General features: G+C 44.6%; 1 protein-coding gene across 1 annotated transcript in view; it reads left to right on the forward strand.

Moving 5' to 3' along the window:
- The window catches only part of agbl1 (AGBL carboxypeptidase 1), a 223,136-nt gene extending 201,246 nt beyond the window's left edge, over positions 1–21,890 (forward strand). The window contains exon 23 of the mRNA XM_080214182.1: positions 21,408–21,890. Within this exon, the coding sequence (XP_080070308.1) occupies positions 21,408–21,552 (145 nt within the window). The 3' untranslated portion in view covers positions 21,553–21,890. The remainder of the gene's footprint in view (positions 1–21,407) is intronic.
- The last annotated feature ends 1,954 nt before the right edge of the window (positions 21,891–23,844 follow it).

The raw sequence follows: 23,844 nt of genomic DNA on the forward strand, positions 1-23,844 counted from the left end.
ATGATAAACTTCCTGCCTGAGGTCATGGTGTACTAATAATCCCAGCAAGTGGAAACCAAAACTCTGAATCTGAATTCGGGGTTGACTACCACAGAGAGAAAGAATCTTAATAGGCAGATAAAGAGAGGGAGATAATTAATCTCCTATATTTGGATTAGATTCAGGTGCATCTTGCTATTATTCATCAGGACATGCTCAAATCTTGCTCCAGCTGATATTCAAGTTTTCAAACCAATTCCAGTCAACCAAGAACATCCATTCCTTAGATATTGCTGAAAAGAGAGGCATAGAATCCCTACAGTGAAGAAGGAGGCCGTTTGCTGATTGAGACTGCACTGACACCAATCCCACCCAAGCCTTGTCCCTGTAACTCAAGTGTTAACCCTGCTAATCCCCTGAACCTAAGGTGTTGAAGTGGAAATTTTCCTGCTTCTTGACTGTGGTAGAAAGACTCAACAAAGTTCGTTCCGACAAAATAACTTGTCTTTATTTCCGAAAGACTGCATACAGTATTGGCAAAAACTTGAGTTTGGAGAGCCGTCGTTACGACTTGCTAATTCCTTCTCAAGTCCACGCTTACATAAAGAATCAGTTCAGTATTTATACATAATCATTGTCAGTTTGCGTGACCAGAGCTTATTCAGGAATTCAATCAGTAGTAGTGTCATAAGCAATGTCATAAATCATGGTACTACATGCTGACCTCCTAGAACTCTTTGTCTCATCATTCATACCTTTATCTTGTCCTTTGATAGGACAGAAGAAGGCCGGTGACTCCTTCATCCCTGACCTTATCTTGTCTTACTCATACAGCCCTAGGTTATGCAGAGTCAGCCTTATCAGGTCTTGACCTTCTCCGGTCTTATTCATGTCTTAGGTTATGCAGAGCCAGTATTCCTTATTTTGTAGCAAATAGTTGACCAATTTTCCCATCATGCCATTATTTCATTCATACAACTTCACAAAGGGACAATTTAGCCTGGCCATTCAACCTACCTTGCATGTCTTTGGACTGTGTGAGGAAACCGGAGCTCCTGGAGGAATCCCTTATAGACATGTGGAGAATGTGCAAACTCCACACAGTCCCTGCCGCTAGTAAACAACACACCATCTCCCACCGCAGAAAACACACGGCTGAGAGACTAGAGAATCTCACCCAGCAGCTCCATGTTTGACCTGTTATGGTCTGTGCTGTGAATCAGCTTAATCCCCATTGGGTTTAGACTTAGATTAGTTCCTGGAGCTTGGACTTTTAGATTCAGCTCAGCATGATCTTCTCAATTTAGTGCCCGTGGCTCACCCCCATCCTCCGAGGTCTGAGTTGATCAGAACCCCCAGTTTTGACACAGTTGCTTTGATTTTATGATGGAGAAATTGCTGACATTTCACTGCTTCATTAATTTAATTCACTGAGAGCTCAGAGGAACTGTATCAAATGCTTGCCATGTAGAAGAACTCACGCACAAAGCAGTATTTCTTGGTGTAAAGAAGCTCAGAGAGACAAGGTGTCTTATAGGAATTGCTTAATGTTTGAGGTAAATGAATGAAAGTTGCTGCAGAATCTGTTTAGCTCTACAGAATCACATAGGGTAAAAATTGTTGAGTTTGACGTCCTATTCCAGTAACTTCGACGGCCTAGCACCGAGTTGTTTTTGAGGCCTCAATCCTGCTGCAGAATGAATTTTTTAAAATTCATTCGTGGGATATGAGCGTCGCTGGCTGGCCAGCATTTATTGCCCATCCCTAGTTGCCTGAGGGCAGTTGAGAGTCAACCACATTGCTGTGGCTCAGGAATCACATGTAGGCCAGACAAAGTAAGGACAGCAGATTTCCTTCCCTAAAGGACATTAGTGAACCAGACGCGTTTTTTGAACAATGGTCTCGTGGCTATCTTAATTCCAGATATTTTTATTGAATTCAAATTTCACAACTATCGTGGCAGGATTCGAACCTGGATCCCCAGAACATTAGCTGAGTTCCTGGGTTAATAGTTTAGCGATAATACCATTAGGCCATCAGCTCCCCTGTTGAGACTAAGCTTAGTTCCGAGGACTTCCAAGGTACTCCCGAGGGTAACCAAGAAGGTAGATAAGGGCAGTGCAGTTGATGTTGTCTACATGGACTTTAGCAAGGCCTTTGACAAGGTACCACATGGTAGGCTGTTGCATAAGGTTAAATTTCACTTGATCTAGGGTGAGGTATCTAAATGGATACAAAACTGGCTTCTTGTCAGAAGCCAGAGGGTGGTTGTACAGGGTTGTTTTCAAACTGGAGGCCTGTGACCAGCGGTGTGCCTCAGGGATCAGTGCTGGGTCCATTGTTATTTGTCATTTATATCAATGATTTGAATGAGAAAACTGGGGGCATGGTTAGTAAGTTTGCAGATGACACCAAGATTGGCAGCATAGTGGACAAAGAAGAAGATTCTCTCCAATTGCAACGGGATCTTGATCAATTGGGCCAGTGGGCTGATGAATGGCAGATGGAGTTTAATTTCGACAAATGCGAGGTAATGCATTTTGGTAGACTGAACCAGGGCAGGACTTACTCAGTTAATGGTAAGATGCTGGGGAGAGTTACAGAACAAAGAGATCTAGGGGTACATGTTCATAGCTCCTTGAAAGTGGAGTCACAGGTGGACAGAGTGGTGAAGAAGGCATTCGGCATGCTTGGTTTCATTGGTCAGAACATTGAATACAGGAGTTGGGACATCCTGTTAAAGTTGTACAAGACGTTGGTGAGGCCACACTTGGAATACTGTGTGCAATTATTATAGAAAGAGTGCAGAAAAGATTTACTAAGATGCTACCGGGACATAATGGATTGAGTTATAAGAAGAGGTTGAATAGATTGGGATTTTTTCCTCTGGAATGTAGGAGGCTGAGGGGTGATCTTATAGAGGTCTATAAAATAATGAGGGGCACAGATCAGCTGGATAATCAATATCTTTTCCCGAAGGTAGGGGAGTCTAAAACTAGAGGGCATAGGTTTAAGGTGAGAGGGAAGAGATACAAAAGGGTCCAGAGGGACAATTTTTTCACACAGAGGGTGGTGAGTGTCTGGAACAAGCTGCCAGAGGTAGTAGTAGAGGTGGGTACAATTTTGTCTTTTAAAAAGCATTTAGATACTTGCATGGATAAGATGGGTATAGAGGGATATGAGCCAAATGTAGGCAATTGGGATTATTTTAGGGGCTTAAAAAAGGGCGGCATGACCAATTGGGCCGAAGGGCCTGTTTCCATGCTGTAAACCTCTGCGAATCCTGCCAACCAACACTGAGCAAAGTAATGATCGCTTGCTTGCTGACTCTTAGCCAGCATGTAAATGGTCACCGAACTGGAGTGGCCCTAGGCAGAAGTTAATAAAAATCCATTCTTTGCGTCTATGAATTCTATGAATAATGGAAGAAACAGAGGACTGGAATTGCACTCACTGCATTGTTGCAGCGATGTGAATATTTGTTGAGTCTATAATCCTCAAGGGGCAATACTTGTGTGGGCTGCTGCCCAGATCCTGCTGCTTGCAAACTCTCACCTTCAAAACTTGGCCGCAATGCAGGCTTCAGCTGAAGTGTTGAGCGCTTGTAGATTTCCTGACTGCTGCTGTCGATCCAAAGTAGGTTTTAGCTCAGAAGAATCCGAGTTGCCAAGTAGTTTGAATGAATCGAGTAGCACATGAAAACACTGCAGAAACAAGTTAAACACCATCCCACAGACACGCACCCTTCTTCAGAGACAAGTACGCTCATGCGATGATAGATTTTCAGCGTTTTAACACCTGCTGTGAGTTGGTCCTTTGAATATTGGATCAAATCTCCGAGATTCCCCAGTCTTGGAACTTTCAGAAAGCCTCAGGAGAGAGAGAGAGAGAGTCAGGCAGAGAGACATTTCTTTCTTCCATCACAAAATGTGATAAAACATCAAAGTGACTATTGAAATTCAAATGATCAAAACTAGGCAACAGTACAAGGTGTACATTGCAAAGTTCAGTCACTTTGCAAAACGTTCAGCGATTGGGGCTGTCATCCAACCGGAAGCCTATCATCGGCAGTTATACGTATTGTTCAGTCCAATGTCTTATCCCTCCTGACTTTGTTATCATTCACTTCTCCAGCTGTTGTACATAATTAGAATCAAAGAATCCCTACAGTGCAGAAGGAGACCATTTGGCCCATCAAGTCTGCAATGACAACAATCCCATCCAGGCCCCGTCTCTGCAACCCAACATATTTACCCCACTAATCCCTCTGATTTAATGCATCCTGGGACACTACAGGACAATTTAGCACCTAACCTGCACATCTTTGGACTGTGGGTGAAATTGGGGAGAACATGCAAACTCCAGGGAGACAGTGACCCAAGCCGGGAATGGAACCCGGGTCCCTGGCGCTATGAGGCAGCGGTGCTAACCACTTTGGTGCCACCAAAAACTAAAGAATATTATGTAGCTCTTTGTGTGACCATTGGATGTCTCAGAACAATTAGACCTTGGTGGGCACTGATTCCTCTTCTCAATAAATCCTTTCATTTCCTCTTGCATCCACTAGTAATGGTGTCCTCCTGCACAGTTCAACAGAACAATACGGATGAAATTAGTCTTTGGCAAGAGTGTGAAAATGGGCAGGAAAAGAAAACCCAGTCAGGTAGAAAATAAAACCAGGCTATTGATTAGCTATCGGCCCACTTTACTATCAATGGTCAATCTCTCCTCCTGAGCTTCTTCATCTACACCAGAGATATAGTGTGTGTAGGTAGGGGGAGAAGGGAGGGGGTTTGGAGGGGAGGGGAGTTATGGTCACAAGACCCTACACCTATCCCCCCCCCCGCCCCCCAAAACCCCCAACCCTCCTCGTCCCCCAACCTTACCGACTGCCTCTGTTGAGATGTCCCTTATTTTTGTCGGAATAGGTTACCCTACAGCTGGTTACAGAACGATGACAGCATAAATGTGGAGTCTGACTTGCTTCTGAACCAAGGAACAAAATCAGGACAATCAGAGAATCCCTTCAGTGCAGAATGAGACCATTCAGCCCATCGAGTTTGCACCGACTCTCTAACAGAGCAACCCAAAGAACAAAGAATAAAGAAAATTACAGCACAGGAACAGGCCCTTCGCCCTTCAAGCCTGCACTGACCATGTTGCCCACTAAAACTCACTTTGCTTCCGGGCACCAAATCCTTCTATTCCCATCTCATTCATGTATTTGTCAAAACGCCCCTTAAAAGTCACTATCGTACCTGCTTCCACTACCTCCCCAGGCAGCGAGTTTCAGGCACCCACCACCCTCTGTGTAAAAAAATACTTGCCCCGTACATCTCCTTTAAACCTTGCCCCTCGCACCTTAAACCTATGTCCCCAAGTAATTGACTCTTTCACTCTGGGAAAAAGCTTCTGACTATCCATTCTATCCATCTTGTAGATTTCTATCAGGTTGCCCCTGAACCTCCATCGTTCCAGTGAGAATAAACAAAGTTTCTCCAACCTCTCCTCATAGCTAATGCCCTCCATATCAGGCAACATCCTGGTAAATCTTTTCTGTACCCTCTCTGAAGCTTTCACATCCTTTTGGTAGTGCGGCGACCAGAATTGAACACTCTATTCCAAGTGCGGCCTTGGCTAAGGCTCTGTAAAGCTGCAACATCAGTTGTCCCACTCAGGCTGTATCTCCACAGCCCCATGTATTTACCCCATTAATCTCCCTAATCTACATATCTTGGAACATTTAGGGGCAATTTAGCATGGCCAATCTCCCTAACCTAAGTTAGCAATGAGCGGACTTGCTAGGAAACACAAAATGAATGAAGGAACTGTATCCTTCGGCTTTCCTAACTTTTTGTTTGAATATTTTGGTTCTTTTTTCCCCCTTATTTTTGTTTTCAGTCAACAGCGCATCCACTCTCTAAAGCATGCCTTTGGGTCCTTTGTTCCTTTACGTGCCTTATCACCATTTCCTTTTGGCCCTGTAAGGTGACACAGTGGCATAATGTCAGCACTGCTGCGTCACATCTCCAGGGACCTGGGTTCGATTCCCGGCTTGGGTCACTGTATGTGTGGAGTCTGCATGTTCTCCCAGTGTCTGCGTGGGTTTCCTTCCACAAGCCAAAGATATGCGGGTTGGGTGCATTGGTCCAGGATGCATAGGTTAGAGGGATTAGCGGGGAAATATATGGGGTTACGGGGATAGGGCCTAGGTGAGATTGTTGTCGGTACAGACTTGATGGACCAAATGGCCTCTTTCTGCACTGTCGGGTTTCTATGATAAGGCAGTGAATCTCTCCTGTCTTCCACTCTGCCACAGGCCTTCCCATCCAGCCCTTACCCAAACTGATTGCACCCCTAACCTTTCCCAGTTCTGATGAAAGGTCACTGACTTGAAGGGCAAACTCTCCACGGAAGCATCTGGATTTTTTTTATTATTCATTCATGGGACATGGGCATCGCTGGCTGAGCCAGCATTTATTGCCCATCCCTGTTTGCCCTTGAGAAGGTGGTGGTGAGCTGCCTTGTTGAATCGCTGCAGTCCATGTTCTGTGGATTGACCCCCAACGCCTTTAGGGAGGAAATTCCAGGATTTTGACCCAGTAACTACAAAAGAACAGCCATATATTTCCAAGTGAGTGGCTTGGAGGGGCAGTTGGGGATGTTCCCATGTATCTGCTGCCCTTGTCCTTTTAGATGGAAGTGGTTGTGGGTTTGGAAGATTCTGCCTAAGGATCTTTGTGGTATGATTTCTGTTTTTATTTCAGATTTCCAGCCTCCACAATTTTCTACTTTTCAGCAAGTTATTAGACTCAGATTGTTCTGATCATAAATCAGAGAAATGCATTTACTGAGTTACTGCCTTTCCCCTGACATTATGATGTTAAGTTGCTGTTCAGGACAGTAATGTTGATGTAGAATTGAACAGTAGGTAATGGTCAGATCTAACTCTCTGACATATAAAACTGCTGGAAATACACAAAGACCAGAACCGTGTCATAAAACAATAGAAACTTAGAATCCCGACAGTGCAGAAGGAGGCCATTTGGCCCATTGAGTCTGTACTGACTCTCCAGGAGAGTACCTTACCCATACCCAGACCCAGACCCACCCCCCCTGCCCTATCCCTATAACCCCACACATTTATCATGGCTAATCCACCTAACCTGCATACTTTTGGACACTAAAGGACAATTTAGCGTGGCCAGTCCACCTAGTCTGCTCATCTTTGCACATCTGATGGAGACAGAACGGAAACAAAATGTGGTTATTCTGCCCTTGAAGCCCATTCCATCATTCAGTGAGATCATTGATGGTCAGAACCTTAACTTTATCTTTGCCACCATGGCTCTCTGTCCATTGATAACCTCATTTAACTCAGTCTCTAAGCCTTGACATGAAAAGCAGCATCCATTAAGTTTCGGGGGAGAGTTTCAGATTTCCACCGTCCTTTGTGCAAAGATAAATATTCCTGATTTTGCTGCTGAATGGCCGAGCACTTCTAACAAGCTGATAGCTCCACAAGTTCACATTTCAGGCAAATCATAGAATCCCTAAAGTGCACCAACTCTCCGAAAGAGCATATCATCCGGGCCCTCCCTGCCGAGCTAGTCCCAAAACCCTGCACACTTAGCATAGCTGATCCACCTAACCTACACATCTTTGGACTGTGGGAGGGTGGTACAGTGGTGCAGTGGTTAGCACTGCTGCCTCACAGCGCCAGGGATCCGGGTTCGATTCCTGGCTTGGGTCACTCTCTGTGTAGAGTTTGCACATTCTCCCCATGTCTGCATGGGTTTTCTCTGAGTGTTCCAATTTCCTCCCACAGTCCAAAGATGTGCGGGTTAGGTGGATTGACCATGCTAAATTGACTTCTAGTGTCAGGGTTATTAGCAGGTCAAATAAGAGGCATTACGGGAATTGGCCCTGGGTGGGATTGTGGTCAGTGCAGACTTGATGGGCCATATGGCCTCCTTCTGCGCTGTAGGATTCTATGAAACCGGAACACCTAGAGGAAACCCATGCAGTCATGAGGGGAACATGCAAATCCAAGGCCAGTATCGAACCTGGGTCCTTGGCTATGAAGTGGTAGTGCTAACCATGTGCCACCTATTCAGAGTAATTCGAAGTGGGTCAGAGCTGCCAACACTAATGAGGCAATGAGTAATAAGTGCCATGTGCCAGCGATGTTTGCAATTACACAGCAATTGAGGTGATTGTGTTTTTTCCCTGAGCTAATAGTTCTCCAACAAATAATGGAAATTTATGTCAACTATTTAATATGTATGAAAAGCACCAAGCCCCACTTCTGCCCCGAGATTCTGTTGTTGAACAAAAAATATGCAAAATAAATTTGGAAGGTCAGTGAGCTCCAAGAAATGAACGACATCACATTATGGCATCAACCTCCCTAAAGGTTTCAAGTTCATTACTGTTAAATACTGAATCGCACCCATCATGTGCACAGGGACCATGACAAGGGAGCTCACAGCCTATTGACTGTCCTGCTCCCCCTTGCACTCAGCGTGCTGACAAACCAAAGTCAAATGGTTTCCCTTTGCTTTTGAGTTTCCTAATGCTGTCAGGGGCATTACTGTAAATTTCATAATGAATGAGACTGTGGGAAGTGAGTTATGTTCAGACTTGGCAGTGCTGTACAAAACAGGGCTGTGTTCATGATGAGATTTACAGGAGGCTCTTCCCTGGTCCTTGAACTTAGACATTTCGTCATGAATTAGTCTCCCTGGGTAAGCACAAAATATGGAGAAGAGTAGAACTTACATCGATCAAAGAATTTATGCAAAAAGAGAGCACTGGTGGAAAAGGTTAGAACCAGGGTTTCCGATCACAAGCTCATCTGTTTGGGATTTACTCAGTGCTTAAAAACCCATGGAGAATCTGTCAAGCAATTTTAGAATAGAATCTCTACAATGCAGAAGGAGGCTATCCGGCCCATTGGGTGTGCACTGTCCACAATCCCACCCAACCCATCACCCCACGCATTTACCCTAGCTAGTGCCCGTGACGCTAAGGGGCAATTTAACATGGTCAATCCATCTAACCTGCACATCTGTGGACTGTGGGAGGAAACCCACCCAGACATGGGCAGAATGTGCAAACTGCACACAGACAGTGACCCAAGCTGGGAATCGAACCCGGGTCCTTGGCACTGAGGTGGCAGTGCTAACCACCATGCACTGTGCCACCCAATCATAAACTCATCTGTCTGGGATTTACTCACTACTTAAAAGCCCATGTAAAATCTGTCAAACAATTTTAAAAACTACAAAGATAAATCAGCGGCAGAAAGGACTGACTGAGCAATTCAAAATCAGACATGGGATTTTTTAGTTAGTGATATATTCCTGACCTCAGAATGAGAGCATCCTCGGAGCAAGCAGGTAAATCTAAACTCAAGTAAAAATTGAATTATTAACATCATGGATCATCACTCTCTGTTCTCTTAGATCTAACTAGCAGCGGCTACAGTTCTGCTGAAGAGTCACATTAGACTCGAAACATTAACTCTGTTTCTCTCTTCACTAATACTGCCAAACCATATTTTCCAATAATGTAAGTTTGTCTATTATAAATGGTTACCTCCCCCTTTCAATAACTAACCATCAAGAATATAAAAAATAGGAGCCGGAGTTGGCCATTTGAGCAGCTAGGTGGCACCGTGGTTAAAGTGCGTAACAGTGCCAGGGACCCAGGTTCGATTCTAACCTTCAATGAATGTAGAGTTTGCATGTTCTCCCCGGGTGCTCTGGTTTCCTCCCACACTCCAAAGATGTGCGGATTAGATTGATTGACCATGCTAAATTGCCCCTTAATGTCAGGGAGATCAACAGGGTAAATACGTAGCGTAATGTGGATAGGGCCTGGGTGGGATTGTTGTCGGTGTAGGTTTCAGGAGTCAAATGATCTTCTTCTGCACTGTAAGGATTTGGCCCTCCCAGTCAGTTCTGTCATTCAGTGGGATCATGGTTGATTTGATAGTTACCTTAACTCTACTTTCCTATCTACCTACCCATCTTTCAATCTCTACATTGTATCTTCTGCCTATGGAACTGTGGGTTCTTCTATATGGTTTTCATCAGTTAAAAGGCTTCATTTTAAAGTATTTCTGCCTATGTAACTAATTATGCCGAACTGGACTTATGTTTAGCCCCCAGTCTAATTATAAACAGTGCCAATTCCACTATTAAACACATGGCAATTGAATATTGCAAGGTAACGGGAGGGACTTGCATTTAATTGCACCTTTTAAATTCTTGGAATATGCCAAAGAATTATGAGCAAAAAAAATTCTTTAGAAAGATGACAATTGTTCTTTTGTCAGTAAAATCAATAGTCAGTTTGCACATGACAAGGTCCCACTAACAGCAATGAAATACTTGACTAGTTTGGTCACATTGAGCAGTGTTATATATTGAAGTGGTTGCTGATTGTTTTAAGTGTTGATCACATGATTTGATGGTGATGTCATTAGGGTGTTGTACGGGTTGCTGTTTTAGTTTCAGTTTGCGTTCTCTACAGGCAGCAGCTCTGAAAATAAACCTTGTTGTTAGTTAGTTTTAATCCATATGTGCAAACCACGTCTTTTTCTTTTTATGTAAAACCCACAACCCCGAACATAGTTGGGAAATTATAAGTAGGGTATCTTTGCTATTATTCAGTGAATAGGATCATTAAATCTTTTACATCCGCCTCAGCAGGCAAAAATAACCCTGGTTTAATATCATATCTGAGAGACATTCCACCCAACGATGCAATTACTCCTCCAGTCAGTATTAGAGGTTTTGAACTTAAACCCAGTGGAGCTTCTGGCCTGGGACGAAGGCATTATTAGGGGGCCAGGGTAATCAATCATATTTTCCAAGAATGTAAGTTTGTCTGTAATATCCAGTTATCCCCTCCTTTTAATAACTAACAAGAATATAAGGGATGAAGTTAAAGTTCATTTATTTATTGGTTACAAGTAAGGCTTACATTAACACCACAATGAAGTTACTGTGAAATTATGTGAATAGAAGCAGGAGTGGGCCATTTGGCCCTCTCAATCTGTTCTGTCATTCAGTTGGATCATGGCTGATCTTGTTGTGACCTCAGCTCCACATTTCTGCCAGCCCACCCATAAGACCTTGAAGAAAAAGTTTAACTCTGCCCTGAATATATTCGATCGGCCTCCACTGTTCTCTTATGCAGAGAATTTCAAACACTAACAACACTCTGAGAGAAGATATTTTTCCTCGGCTCCATATTAAATGGAAGGCTTTTCATTTTTAAGCTATGCCCCTAGTTCTAGATTCTCCAATGAGGGAGATGTCCTTTTGCCAACTACCCTACGCTGACAAACCCATCAGTAACCGTAAAGCGGTCAAAGTTATCTCCCCAGTCTGCGCCTGGAGGTGTTCCATTCCTCACAACCTTATGCACATTTCCACCATGGAAAGTGTCCTATAGAATGGGACTGCATGTTGTGTCACGTGTCATTATGCATAAATACAGAACAGCTGCGTTTCACCATAGGTCACTCTTATTGCAGTTAATGTGAAACTTCTTTCTTTTTCGAGGCCAATTGAGAGTTCACTTTTATTTTTCGCTTCAGGCAATTCCAACCAGAGTCAGGGGTAGCAGGTCTGTCATATGAGGAGAGATTATGAATCTCTAATTGCTTGTTGAAATTCATTGCCACACACGGCTTTGGAGGCCAAGTCATTGAGTGTATTTAAGACAGAGACGGATAGGCTCTTAATTGGTAAGGTGATTGAAGATTACACAGAAAAGGTGGGAGAATGGGATTGAGAAACATATCAACCATGATTGTGGGCTGAATGGCCTAATTTTACTCCTATACCTTAAGGACTTCATAGAATCATAGAATCCCTACTGTGCAGAACCTTCTTCCGCCGGGAAAAAGGTACAAAATCTGAGGTCACGTATCAACTTACTCAAGAACAGCTTCTTCCTTGCTGCTGTCAACTTTTGAATGGGCTTAGCTTGCATTAAGTTGAATTTTCTCTACACCCTTGCTATGGCTGTAGCACTGCAGTTATTTCCTTCTCTATGAACGATATGCTTTGTCTATATAGTGTGCAAGAAACAATATCTTTCATTGTATGGTCATACATGCAACAATAATAAATCAGATCAAAACCAGAAGGAGGCCATTCGGCCCATTGAGCTGCACCAACAACAATCCCACCCAAGCCCTATCCCGTAACCACACTTATTTACCCTGCTAATCCTCCTGACATCTCCCTAACACTAAGGAGCAACTTGGCATGGCCAACCAACCTAACCCACACATTTTTGGACTGTGGGAAGAAACTGGAGCACCCGGAGGAAACCCATGTAGACCCGGAGAGAACATGCAGACTCTGCACTGATAGTGACTGAAGCCGGGAATCAAACCTGGGCTCCTGTCTCTGTGAGGCAGCAGTGCTAACCACTGTGCCATCCAGCCACCCTATGCTGACTTAAGACCGGTCTTAAGATGTGCTGCACTTCCTGGAGGAGGGAGGGTTCTGCACCCCTTCCTGTTGTATTTTCATAATTGCATTTTACATATTGTATACAGTATGTAAATTGTAAAATACTATTGCATTCTATTTTATAGATACTGGGAGTAATATATCAGCCTGGCTTTTCAAGAAATTATTCCAACCCCTCTTTGACTTTGCCTCCTCTAATTGGTGCAAGACCAAGGAGCAGGGGCTCCAGCGACTGACAGTGAAGATGGGCAGCACTGCACAGCATGCACCTCACTCACTAAATCCCTCTCCGCCTCAGCAAAAACCATTCCAAGGGAGGATGAGGGTGTGGAGAAGGGGGAGGGAGGCACATTGGTTAAAACACAGAACATTAATACACAGGAGCAGCTAGTTACAATCAGAGCAATAGGAAGCACTAGCCTCTTACCTGATAGTTGTGGATACTAAACAAAAACTTACCCATCAAACTTCACAGATTTGGCTTGAATTCTGTGGCCGTTCATGCCAGCGGGATTCTGAAGGGAGGCTGAAGAATCTCATCTACTTTGTTATAGCCTTCTAGAAACGGGAGTAAAGCAGTTAGTGGAGATTAATATTAATGAGGGAGGGCATAATTTTCAACTGTTCAATGTTCACAAATGTGTGTCTGTTGACTGCTGACTGCACACTGTGCGTTGTTAGTTAAGCCTGGGTGTGGTCATTTGGTAAAAGAAACTAACCTGTGGCTCTAAACATGTGAAAGTAAACATTTTAAAGCATTGAATTAAACCTGTGTTGCACAAATAGAATCTGGAGAGTATCATCTCTGCATAGCTCCAAGGCATAAAACATAACAGTATTGTACAAGTTAGCAGACCAAAGTTAGACAGGTGACTGGGATTTGGTAAGAGCAAAATACTGCAGATGCTGGAATCAAAAACATAAACAGAAAATGTTGTAAAATCTCAGCAGGCCTGAAAGCACCTGTGGAGAGAGAATGGAGCCGATATTTCCAGTCAATGTTTCAGCATCCAGGCTCAAAACATTGGTTCATAGAATCATAGAATCTCTACAGTGCAGAAGAGGCCATTCAACCTATCAAGTCTGCACCTGGCAGTGGTTAACACTGCTGTCGCACAGCGCCAGGGACCCGGGTCAATTCTGGCTTTGGGTCAAAGTGGAATCTGCACATTCTCCTCGTATCTGCGTGGGTTTGCTCTGGGTGCTCCAGTTTTCTCCCACACTCCAAAGATGTGCTGATTAGGTGGATTGGCCATGCTAAATTGACCCTGCTGTCAGGGGGATTAGCAGGGTAAATATATGGAGTTATGAGAATAGGTCTGGGTGGGATTGTGGCCAAATGACCTCCTTCTGCACTGTAGTGTTTCTATGATTCTGGTCATTCTAGGCATTTCCATTGATGTTCTGATGAAGGGTAATCCAGACTCAAAACATTGGCTCTATTCTCTCTCCATAGATGTGTCAGACCTGCTGAGATTTTCCACCATTTTCTGTTTTAGTGACTGGGATTTGATGTTTTATACCTGAGAAGATGTGATTCCTCTTTTTTTTAAAAAAATGGAGATGGGAAGAAGTTGGTACCAATGGGTAGGGTTTTACAGCCTTGCAAATCCCTAAACCCTAAAATCCTGCCCAAGATCAACGGACCTTTCCATGGTCCGTCCCTCACCCGCTCTGATTCCCGTGGCAGGTGGGACGGTAAAATTCCAACCAAGGAGTCTTATTTTAGTACCACGACATAAAGTATAACAAGGTATTAAAAGTACCTTTACAGATTTATTTTTCCATTACCAGTCTGTGCGTGAGTCAAATCTCATCCCACCTGAATTTGTGGGGTCGGTCCACATAAATCAGTCTGATGAACTTGTCCCCCCGCCACCTCCCCCACCGCCAGCCTCTCTCCCCCCCCAACATCTGCAGCAGCTGGAATGTCTGCCAGATTTGGATCTTTTGGCTATGGTACAAAAACAACAGCCGCAAGACTTCCAAGCAATGATATTCATCCTCTGGGCCAAAAGGCAAGATTTATGACTGGCTTCCGAAGGCCATGGTTTAAATTATTGAGTGCGGAGGGTAAATGATTCATTCCCAGTCCTGTCATTCCTCATCCTGGTAGATTCAAAACAGCAAGCTTGAGATTATTTGTCCTCGGCTACGCACTGGGGAAATGCTTGTTCGCCTGGTGCAGAGGGAAAAAGAGTCGGAGATACAGAGGCAAAATACTGCAGATGCCGGAAATCTGAAATAATACATCCCTGTGGGTGGGTCTGTTGGCCTCCTGTATTGCTCACACTGATGGGTGACTATCCAGAGAAGACTTCTTCACACTTTCTTCCCTTTAAATCTTACTTCTTGCCTGACTCACTTCAAGGATTTGAAAAATTCAGGCAGCAAAGACCATGCAATAACAAGTGGGTGGGATTCTCCAGCCACATGTGCACCAAGACCAGAAAGTCCCACCAAGCTCAACACACCTTTAAATAGTCCACCAAATTTTTCATCTTGTTAGCTACAAATCCCGTAGTGGGTGAGACGGGAGAATTTTGGCCAATGTTTTTCAATTTGCATTGGACTTCTGTGGCTGTCGCTCTCTAGCTGTGTTTTGTTTGGTTTGAACAGTGCAGTGTTCAATGGTTTGATTGATCTGTGTTTGAGTATGTTCATCAATAATTGATCAATATTCACTGTGCTTAATTGGTTAAGCCTGTGTGTGGACACAGACCAAAATAAAAAGACACTACTGAAGTTACTAGAATCTGAACCACAAATATGAGTAATAGTAAAGATGTCTTAAAGCATTGTAAATAAACCTATTGCACACTTAGAAACTAGTGTCATCTCTACATTGTTCTGAGGTAAATCAAATACATAAGTATACAATAGGCAGCAGCCAAGGGATTGTGTAGGCAGTGGCCATCATTGTTGTGGTGAGGCTTTTAGCCACATTAGGTTTCTCCTGCTGTATTTAAGTGCATGGTTTTACCAGGAGGCAACCCTGGCATAGGGAGAATGAAGGACTAACTAACCTGAAGCTAGAAATGAAAACGGACACGCAATGAGGTACAAGGGAGAATTGGATTATTATCTAAAGAGGAAAGAGGTGATCTTACCTCCTTGTCACGCCGATCACCCATTGTGGCAAGCCAGTAAGATCGTGAGAGAGGTGGAAAACCGGGTCTGCACTGATTTCTCACCTCTCACATTCTTATCAGCACTGAATTGCCAGCGATCGATGGGAGGGTAGGGGGCACAATCAGGAAGTGGTGATTGTGGGGAGGAGGCGATTGAAGGGAGTGAGATATTTCCCAGTGCATTGTGTACACATGCACACAGTTTGCACATGTGGCTGATTTCCCAATGTACTATGGCGCCCTCTATCCTTCGCAGCCAGTTTCCCAGTGAGAATTGTCTCTGTCCATTCCCCCTACTGGCGAGAATCACACTTTGCCTCATTTCCTTCCCTAACTGGCATGAGATTTGAATTTTTCTCTTGCTGAAAAAATGGGTGCAATTCTCTCCCATTTTCACACTTGTTTGGCACTTAGAATATTTTTCGGTAAGATCACCCCAGGCAGCATGGTGACACAATGATTAGCACTGTTGCCACACAACGTCTGGGACCTGCATTTGATTCCTGGTTTCGGTCACTGTCTGTGTGGAGTTTGCACATTCTCCCCTGTCAGCATGGGTTTCCTCTGGGTGCTCCAGTTTCCTCCCACGCTCCAAAGATGGATGATTTATGTGGATTGGCCATGCAAAATTGCCCCTTAGCATCAGGGGTACTAGATAGGGTAAATGCATGGGGATAGGTCTGGTGGGATTGTGGTTGGTGCGGACCTGATGAGCCAAATTGGCCTCCTTACGCACTGTAGAATTCTGAAGGAGGTGCAGAGCTATGGGAAGAAGGCTGGGGAATGAACCAGCATGGACACATGAGGCTGAATGGCCTCCTCAGTGCTGTAGCAATTCTGTGATTCTATAACCTGTTCTGTGACTGTGTGATGCTGGGTGAAGTATGCATCAGGTGCGCACTGCCCAAGTAATTCAGGGGACGAGGGAGGCAGCAGGAAAGTTATCTTTTCACCACTCTCCTGTAATTCTTGGTAATGATAATTCAACAGTTATCCCCCAAGCAGTGACCATTTCTGGTTGTATTCAGTTTGTATAATTGTAAGCCTAATAAGTGTTGACTGGCCAATGGATTGTGGGTGTATCAAAACAAAACAATGCGGATGCTGGAAATCTGAAATAAAAACTGAAAATGCTGGAAATACTCAACAGGTCAGGCAGCATCAGCAGAGAGAGGAACAGAGCTAATGTTTCCGAGATTTGGAGAATATTTTTCACTCAGAGGGTGTTACTCTACAGAATTCTTCTCCCCAGACAGCAGTGGAGGCTGCCTTCCTGAATTTGCTCAAGGCTGGGTGAGGTAGATTTTTGACAGACGAAAGGAATCAAGAGTTATTAGAGGGGAAAGGGAAAGTGGAGCTGAGACCACAATCAGATCAGCCATGAACTTGTCAACTGGCAAGAACAGGCTCAGTGGGCCAAATTGCCTACTCCTGCTCCTCAATCCTATGTTCCAATGTTTAAAGTTTTTTAAGCTCATTTATCAGTATCACAAGTAGGTTTACATTAACAGTTACTGTGAAAATCCCCTAGTCACCACACTGTGGTGCCTGTTTGGGTGCACTGAGGGAGGGTTTAGCATGGCCAATCCACTTAACTAGTGCCTGTGATCCTTCATCAGAACAGATCAGGACACACTCTGATGAAAGGCCACAGACTTCAAAATGTAACTCGATTTCTCCGCAGACGCTGCCTGTCCTGTAAAGGTGGGTTTGACCCTGTGATCGTCCATCACCCACATATCATAGAAACATAAAAACATAGAAAACAGGAGCAGGAGTAGACCATTTGGCCCTTCGAGCCTGCTCCAGAATTCATTTTGATCATGACTGATCATCAGATTCAATATCCTGATCTCCCATTCTCCCCTATATCCCTTGATCCCTTTAACCCCAAGAGTTATATCGAATTCCTTCTTGAAATCACACAATGTTTTAGCCTCACCTACTTTCTGTGGAAGTGAATTCCACACATTCACCACTCTCTGGGTGAAGAAATTTCTCCTCACCTCCGTATTAAAAGATTTACCCCTTATCCTCAAACTATAATCCCCCACTTCTGGACTTCCCTGCTATCGGAAACATTTGCCTCTGGTTTGTTCCTTTCTCTTCCACAACATAAGACCAGTGTCCCAATTTCTTCCTTAGCAATTCAAGCTGAGACTGAGAGCTGATAACTTACTATTCCCCAAATTACTGACTGTCTATTAACCAAACCCGGGAGGGAGCCAAGTGTTATTTTTAATATCAGACGCTGTTGTAAAATCCAATAAAGGTTTTTGACATCATGTATGAATGTTGTAATAAATAAGATTGTCCCTTGAAGCATCTTTATTACAAAATCTGACAGTAATGTGAGAACACAGAATTTGTTTCGCTCGGCGCTGTGAGTGTTAGAAGAAGACTTTTTAAAACGAACAGTGAACTTTCCATTGGAGAAACGAGCACATTTGTATTTAACGGGAGCTGCCAGCAGGAACTGCCTGAGCCGTCATCCTGCCGTGCCTGTTCTCCCTCACGCAAGCTCGTTTCAAAATTAAAATCCCATGTCCCTCGTTTCTACAAAAGACTAGAATGTTTCCACAATTTCTCTCATGATCCTCAGATCTGTTCACCACCGAAAGTTGCCGGTAATACAGGCTCGATTCTCTCTCCACAGATACTGTCAGGCCTGCTGAGATTTTCCAGTATTTTCCATTTCTGTTTCAGATTGCAGTATCCGCAGTAATTTGCTTTTATATAAAGGAGTGGGATCAGCTGAGCTAGTCTCGCAGGGAGCCAGCACAGATGTAATTGGTCAAAGGGGCTTCCATCTCTGCGGTCACCATTCTTGTCTCAATATTATTTGAGGAAGGCAGACTGGATGGAGGCCCAGTGCCAACTCCAAGGGTAGCACAGTGGCCCGGGTTAGGGACCCGGGTTCGTTTCATGGTTTGGGTCATTGTCTATGCCGTGTCTGCACATTCTCCCCGTGTCTGCATGGGTTTCCTCTCAATGCTCCATTTTCCTCCCAAAATCTGAAAGAGGTCTGGTTAGGTGCATTGGCCGTGCTAAGTTCTACCTCAGTGTACCCGGACAGGCACCAGTGTATGGCAACTAGGGGATTTTCACAGTAACTTCATTGCACTGTTAATGAAAGCCTAATTGTGACGTTAGTAAATAAATAAACTCTCAGGCCTCACATTGCAGATCCTAACCCCAATATAGTTGCCAACTGTGATTAAATTTAAGATAGCTCTAGGGGCTAAAGGGTTTCAGGGATGGGGGTGGGGGGGGGAGTGGAAAGGGAGAAATCAGGATATTGAATTCAATGATCAGTCTTGTCCAAAATGAATGGAGGAGCAAGCTCAAAAAGGGCTGAATGGCCTCCGCCTGCTTCTAATTTCTATACAAATATATTTGGAATAAATCAAGGGTGACTCAATGAGGCTTACTTAACAAAAGGCTTTATTGTCAATGAACAAATGAATAAATACACTAATAGGGTCAGAGAGAATAACTATGCAGCTGTACACTCCTCCTCCCAAACTCCAACTGAGGATCCTCCTGTGCCGGGGTACGTGCCCTTACACGCGATTGGCTCAGCTCCTTGCCTCGACACTCCATAGGCTCCGGCCTGAACATGTGACTCTCAGAGTACACCCCCTTAAAGGGGCCACGCCACCACAATCTCCTAGAGGTTTCGTCACATGACTTGCCCTCAAGCTCTGGCCGCCAGTCAGCTGACAAATCCATCCTTGTGACACACTTACTTCCGATATCAATTGGAAAGCACACCTGAATTTGAAAGGACACCTGATCTAATTGGTTGATGCTTGACTATCAGTTACATTTCTTTTGTTTGCTTACTTTTCCATATTTCTATATCTGGTAAAGAAAAATGTTTAAAGAAAATGACTTTTTAAAAAAAATTGAATGTCCTGATTATTTTTTTCTCCTGCGTCACACACACCTGGAGATTAATCTTCAATTCCTGGAAACTCCAGGCCAATCCTTCCTGGAGGTTTGGTAATCCTCCTAGCCAATGGGAATAGATTTTTTATTATTCATTTGTGGGACATGGTGTCACTGGCTGGCCAGCATTTATTGCCCATCTCTAGTTGCTTGAGGGCAGTTGAGAGTCAACCACATTGCTGTGGTTCTAGAGTCACATGTGGGCCAGACCAGGTAAGGATGGCAGATTTCCCTCCGTAAAGGGCATTAGTGAACCAGATGGGTTTTTCTGACAACTGACAATGGTTTCAGGGTCATCAGTAGATTCTTAATTCCAGATATTCTAAATTAAATTCAAATTCCACTATCTGCCGTGGTGGGATTTGAACCCAGGTCCCAATAACATGAGCTGAATTTCTGGATTAAAAGTCTGGCGATAATTCTACTAGGCCATCAAAACTCCTCTCTCATTGCCTATACTGCTTAGGTCCCTCCTGAACTGGAATATCTTTACCTGAATTGTTTATTTGCCTGGAGGTAACTTTTGTTAATGTTGAGTGCAATATAAATTATGAACAATTGACCGGCTTCTCCTGAGGTCAGATATCCCAGTGTTTACAATTTCCGCGATGAGCCTTGTGACCTCTTCAGAACACGCCAAGTGCTATATAAATGCAAATTTTTGTTGTGAGCTGCCCCCTATCCATTAAGAACTATAACCCTGCAAATCAGAATTTGTGTTGATCTTGGAGGTGAGACTGTTGTGAGAGTGAGGGAAGTGCACCCTATGATGGGCGGGATCCCTTCACTCCTGCTGATTTCTATGACTTTATGTGTGGCTCGCCAGTCCTGCTGCTGGGACTGGAGGGGCCAGAAAACCCCGCCTGATGTGTTTACACCCTGTGCACACTGGGAAACAGTGGGAAGCATGTGCACCCAGAGTTACTAAAGACATTGGGTGGAAAGCATTAGCTTCTCATGGAGTGATGAATTGCAGCAGGGGAACTGGTTTGTTTGAAAATGAAGTGCTTCTTTCTTTTTGCCTCATAAGATTGGGGCAGCACAGTGGTTAGCACTGCTGACACCCAGCGCTGTGGACTCAGGTTCAGTTCTGGCTTTGGGTGACTGTCTGTGCGGAGTGTGCACATTCTCCCTGTGTCTGTGCTGGTTTCCTCTGGGTGCTCCGGTTTTGTCCCACAGTCCAAAGATGTGCAAGATAGGTGGATTGGCCACACTAAATTGCCCTTTAGTGCCCCAAGATGTGTAGGTTAGGGGGATTAGTGGGATAAATATTAAGGAAATTGGTGCAGTTACAAGGATAGGGTCTGGCTAGGATGTTCCATCAGAGAGTCGGTGCAGACCCAAAGACGTGTGGTTAGGTGGATTGGCACGCTAAATTGTCCTTTAGTGTCAGGGGGACTAGCTAAGATAAATGTATGGGGTTATGGGAATGGCAAGGCTTGGCAGCTACACAACAGTGATTTCCCACTCCCTAATCCAGATCCTCACGCACACTTCCTGCTCTCTCTCTCTGCTGTGAAATCTGGGAAGTATTTGGGAAGCGTCTTGTCAAATACATGAATAGGATGGAAATAGAGGGATATTGTCCCTGGAAGAGTTGGGGGGAGGGTTTTAGTTTAGTCGGGCAGCATGGTCGGTGCAGGAGGGCCTGTTCCTGTGCTGTAACTCTCTTTGTTCTTTGAAAAGCCACGGTAAATCCTGCTTTCTGCAGTGATCCGAGGTTTGATAATGTGACCCCGAGAGCATTCCTGGAGGCTTCACACAGCCACGTGCAACATTGGTTCGACTTCGTTAGTCGTGAAAGCAACTAATGATTTTTTTTCTTCGATTATTTTCTTTGCGCACACAGTGACGTGTTTGTGGATGATGAACCTCCGTGCCCAGAGGAGGTCGATTATTACACAGATAACTCCACCGAGGAGGATGACGACCCCATTGACCTTGCCACCGAGCTCAATGTGAGCTCAGACGATGAACTGGAGCCGAGGAAGTGATTGCCCGTTTACAGAGTCGGGGAATGGATCCCAAACTTTGATAAAAGAACCACCACGAGGCCATTCCTTACACCGGTGATATCAAACACAAGACAGCTTTGGAACAGAGTGAAAACCTCCTAAACGCAATTTGTCTCTCACTCTCCTGAGATGGTCTGAACATTATCTGCACAAACTGCTTTGGTTGTGATCACGTTACACTCATTATCCTGCTATGCTGTAACTTCCGGTTATATTCTGTTAAGGCCAAAATTATCTCTGCAAGGAATTGAGGCTTGTTAGTATAGACTTGTATCTCTGAAACAACTTCAGTTTGCAATGTTAAATTCTCCTGCTTACCTTTGTATTCTGGCTGTTTGTAGAAGTCTCACATATCTGCAGGGGACCCCGAACCCAGCATGCCTTAGCCTGTTAATGATGGCAGTGCCAGGGTGATGGGCCTGTCTAAGCTGCACCTTTGCACTTGTCGGGGAACAGCCACAAAGCCTCCCGGCCTTTAGTGTGAAGCTCCTGGAAACTGGGGAGGAAGCTTGATAACAAGAGAGACGATGCCAGGTACAAAATGGCCCAAACTAGCTTAGTTTAGATTGCTTTAGAGTAACATTAGATGACTCACTCCTCTCCTCTTCGCTGATCCAAGCCCTGACCTTACCTAGTTCCTCACTTTGACATTCCTGTGCCAATGCTCTGATGGACTCCTTACTAACAGACCTTAAGGATCCCCCTCCTCCACCCTACGTCCCAGCTCTGATCCCCCCTTACATTGATGGATGTGGCGGAGCAGTGTGGAAACATCGGTGCACTTCCAAAATCCGTGGTATTTAGCTTTTATTTTGGTGAAAACATTGGCACCAGCTCGGCCACAGCTAATATAAAATTATAGAATTTACCTTACAGAAGGAGGCCATTTGGCCCACCGAGCCTGCTCCAACAACTATCCCACCCAAGTCCCATTCCCTGTCACTCCACATATTTACTGTCCCAGTCCCCCTGACATCAAGGGCAGTTTAGCCTGGCCAATTCACCACACCAGCACATCTTTGGACTGTGGGAGGAAACTGGAGCACCCGGAGGAAACCCACGCAGTCACGGGGAGAACGTGCAGATTCCACACAGACAGTGACCCAAGCCGGGAATTGAACCCAGGAACGTGGCGCTGTGAGACAGCAGTGATAACCACCATGCCACCCTAGTTGTAATGTGTGGATAGGCTTCCTGAGGAAAAGGCAAGGAAGCAGCAGTAGGCAAATCGCTCATTCGGAGAGCCGGCACAGAGACGACGGGCCTAATGGCCTCCTTCTGTTCTGTTACCGCTCTGTGGCTCCAATGCGGTCCACCAGATTACGGGGCCTAAAAATGTACAAAGGCCTTGGTGGTTCTAGGTCAGTAAATCACAGGCTGGGATCCTGAGTTACAGCTTGGCAGGCGGATGGTTGATAGAGAATTTTCCATAAATCATTAATTCTCTGATATCAGAAAGGATTTAACCTCGACCTTACAGACTCTCTGGGGGGAGGTTACTCTATAACCCTGAGTGTCAGAGTTCCTGATGCTGAGACCTCTCTATTCTGTGTTTTAGATTATTGCCTCTCCTGTGGAAGGAAATGGAAAGATTGAGCCTAGGTCCAGCACAGAGTAAGAGGGTAAATGTGGAATCGTAGAATCCCTATAATGCAGAGGAAGACATCCAGCCCATCGAGCCTGCATCAACAACAATCCCACCCAGGCCCTATCCCCATAACCCCACACAATTACCCCGCTAAACCCCCTGACACTAATGGTTAACTTAGCATGGCCAATTAAGCTAACCCGCACATCTTTGGACTGTGGGAGGAAACCGGAGCACCCGGAGGAAACCCACGCAGACACAGGAAGAATGTGCACAGACAGCTGTTCATCCAGTTTCAAGTTACTCTTCAGTTATAGGCAATAAAATGAAACAAAACTTACTCCGACAGATACATCAAAGAAAATGTTTAATAAATAAATTCCATTACTCCAACACTTGAAGCCTCACCCTGGGCCATTCCAAACTCCCCACAATTCCCAGCAGGTTCTTATTCATACTGAGTCAACTGGTCAGCTGAACATCGCATCATTTTGTCATTGGTTACATAGTTTACTGGGTCAGGGGACCCTTACACTTGTTACTATTGGTCACACTACAACAGACCAAGTGTTATCATTGGTTACATTCTAATAACAGTCGCCCAAGGCTGGGATTGAACCTGGGTCCCTGACGCTGTGAGGCAGCAGCACTAACCACTGTGCCACCCACATGCAGAGCGTGTA

Source organism: Carcharhinus amblyrhynchos, chromosome 28, assembly GCF_965287045.1.
Source record: "Carcharhinus amblyrhynchos chromosome 28, sCarAmb.v2.hapA, whole genome shotgun sequence".
NCBI classification, from domain to species: Eukaryota; Metazoa; Chordata; class Chondrichthyes; order Carcharhiniformes; family Carcharhinidae; genus Carcharhinus; species Carcharhinus amblyrhynchos.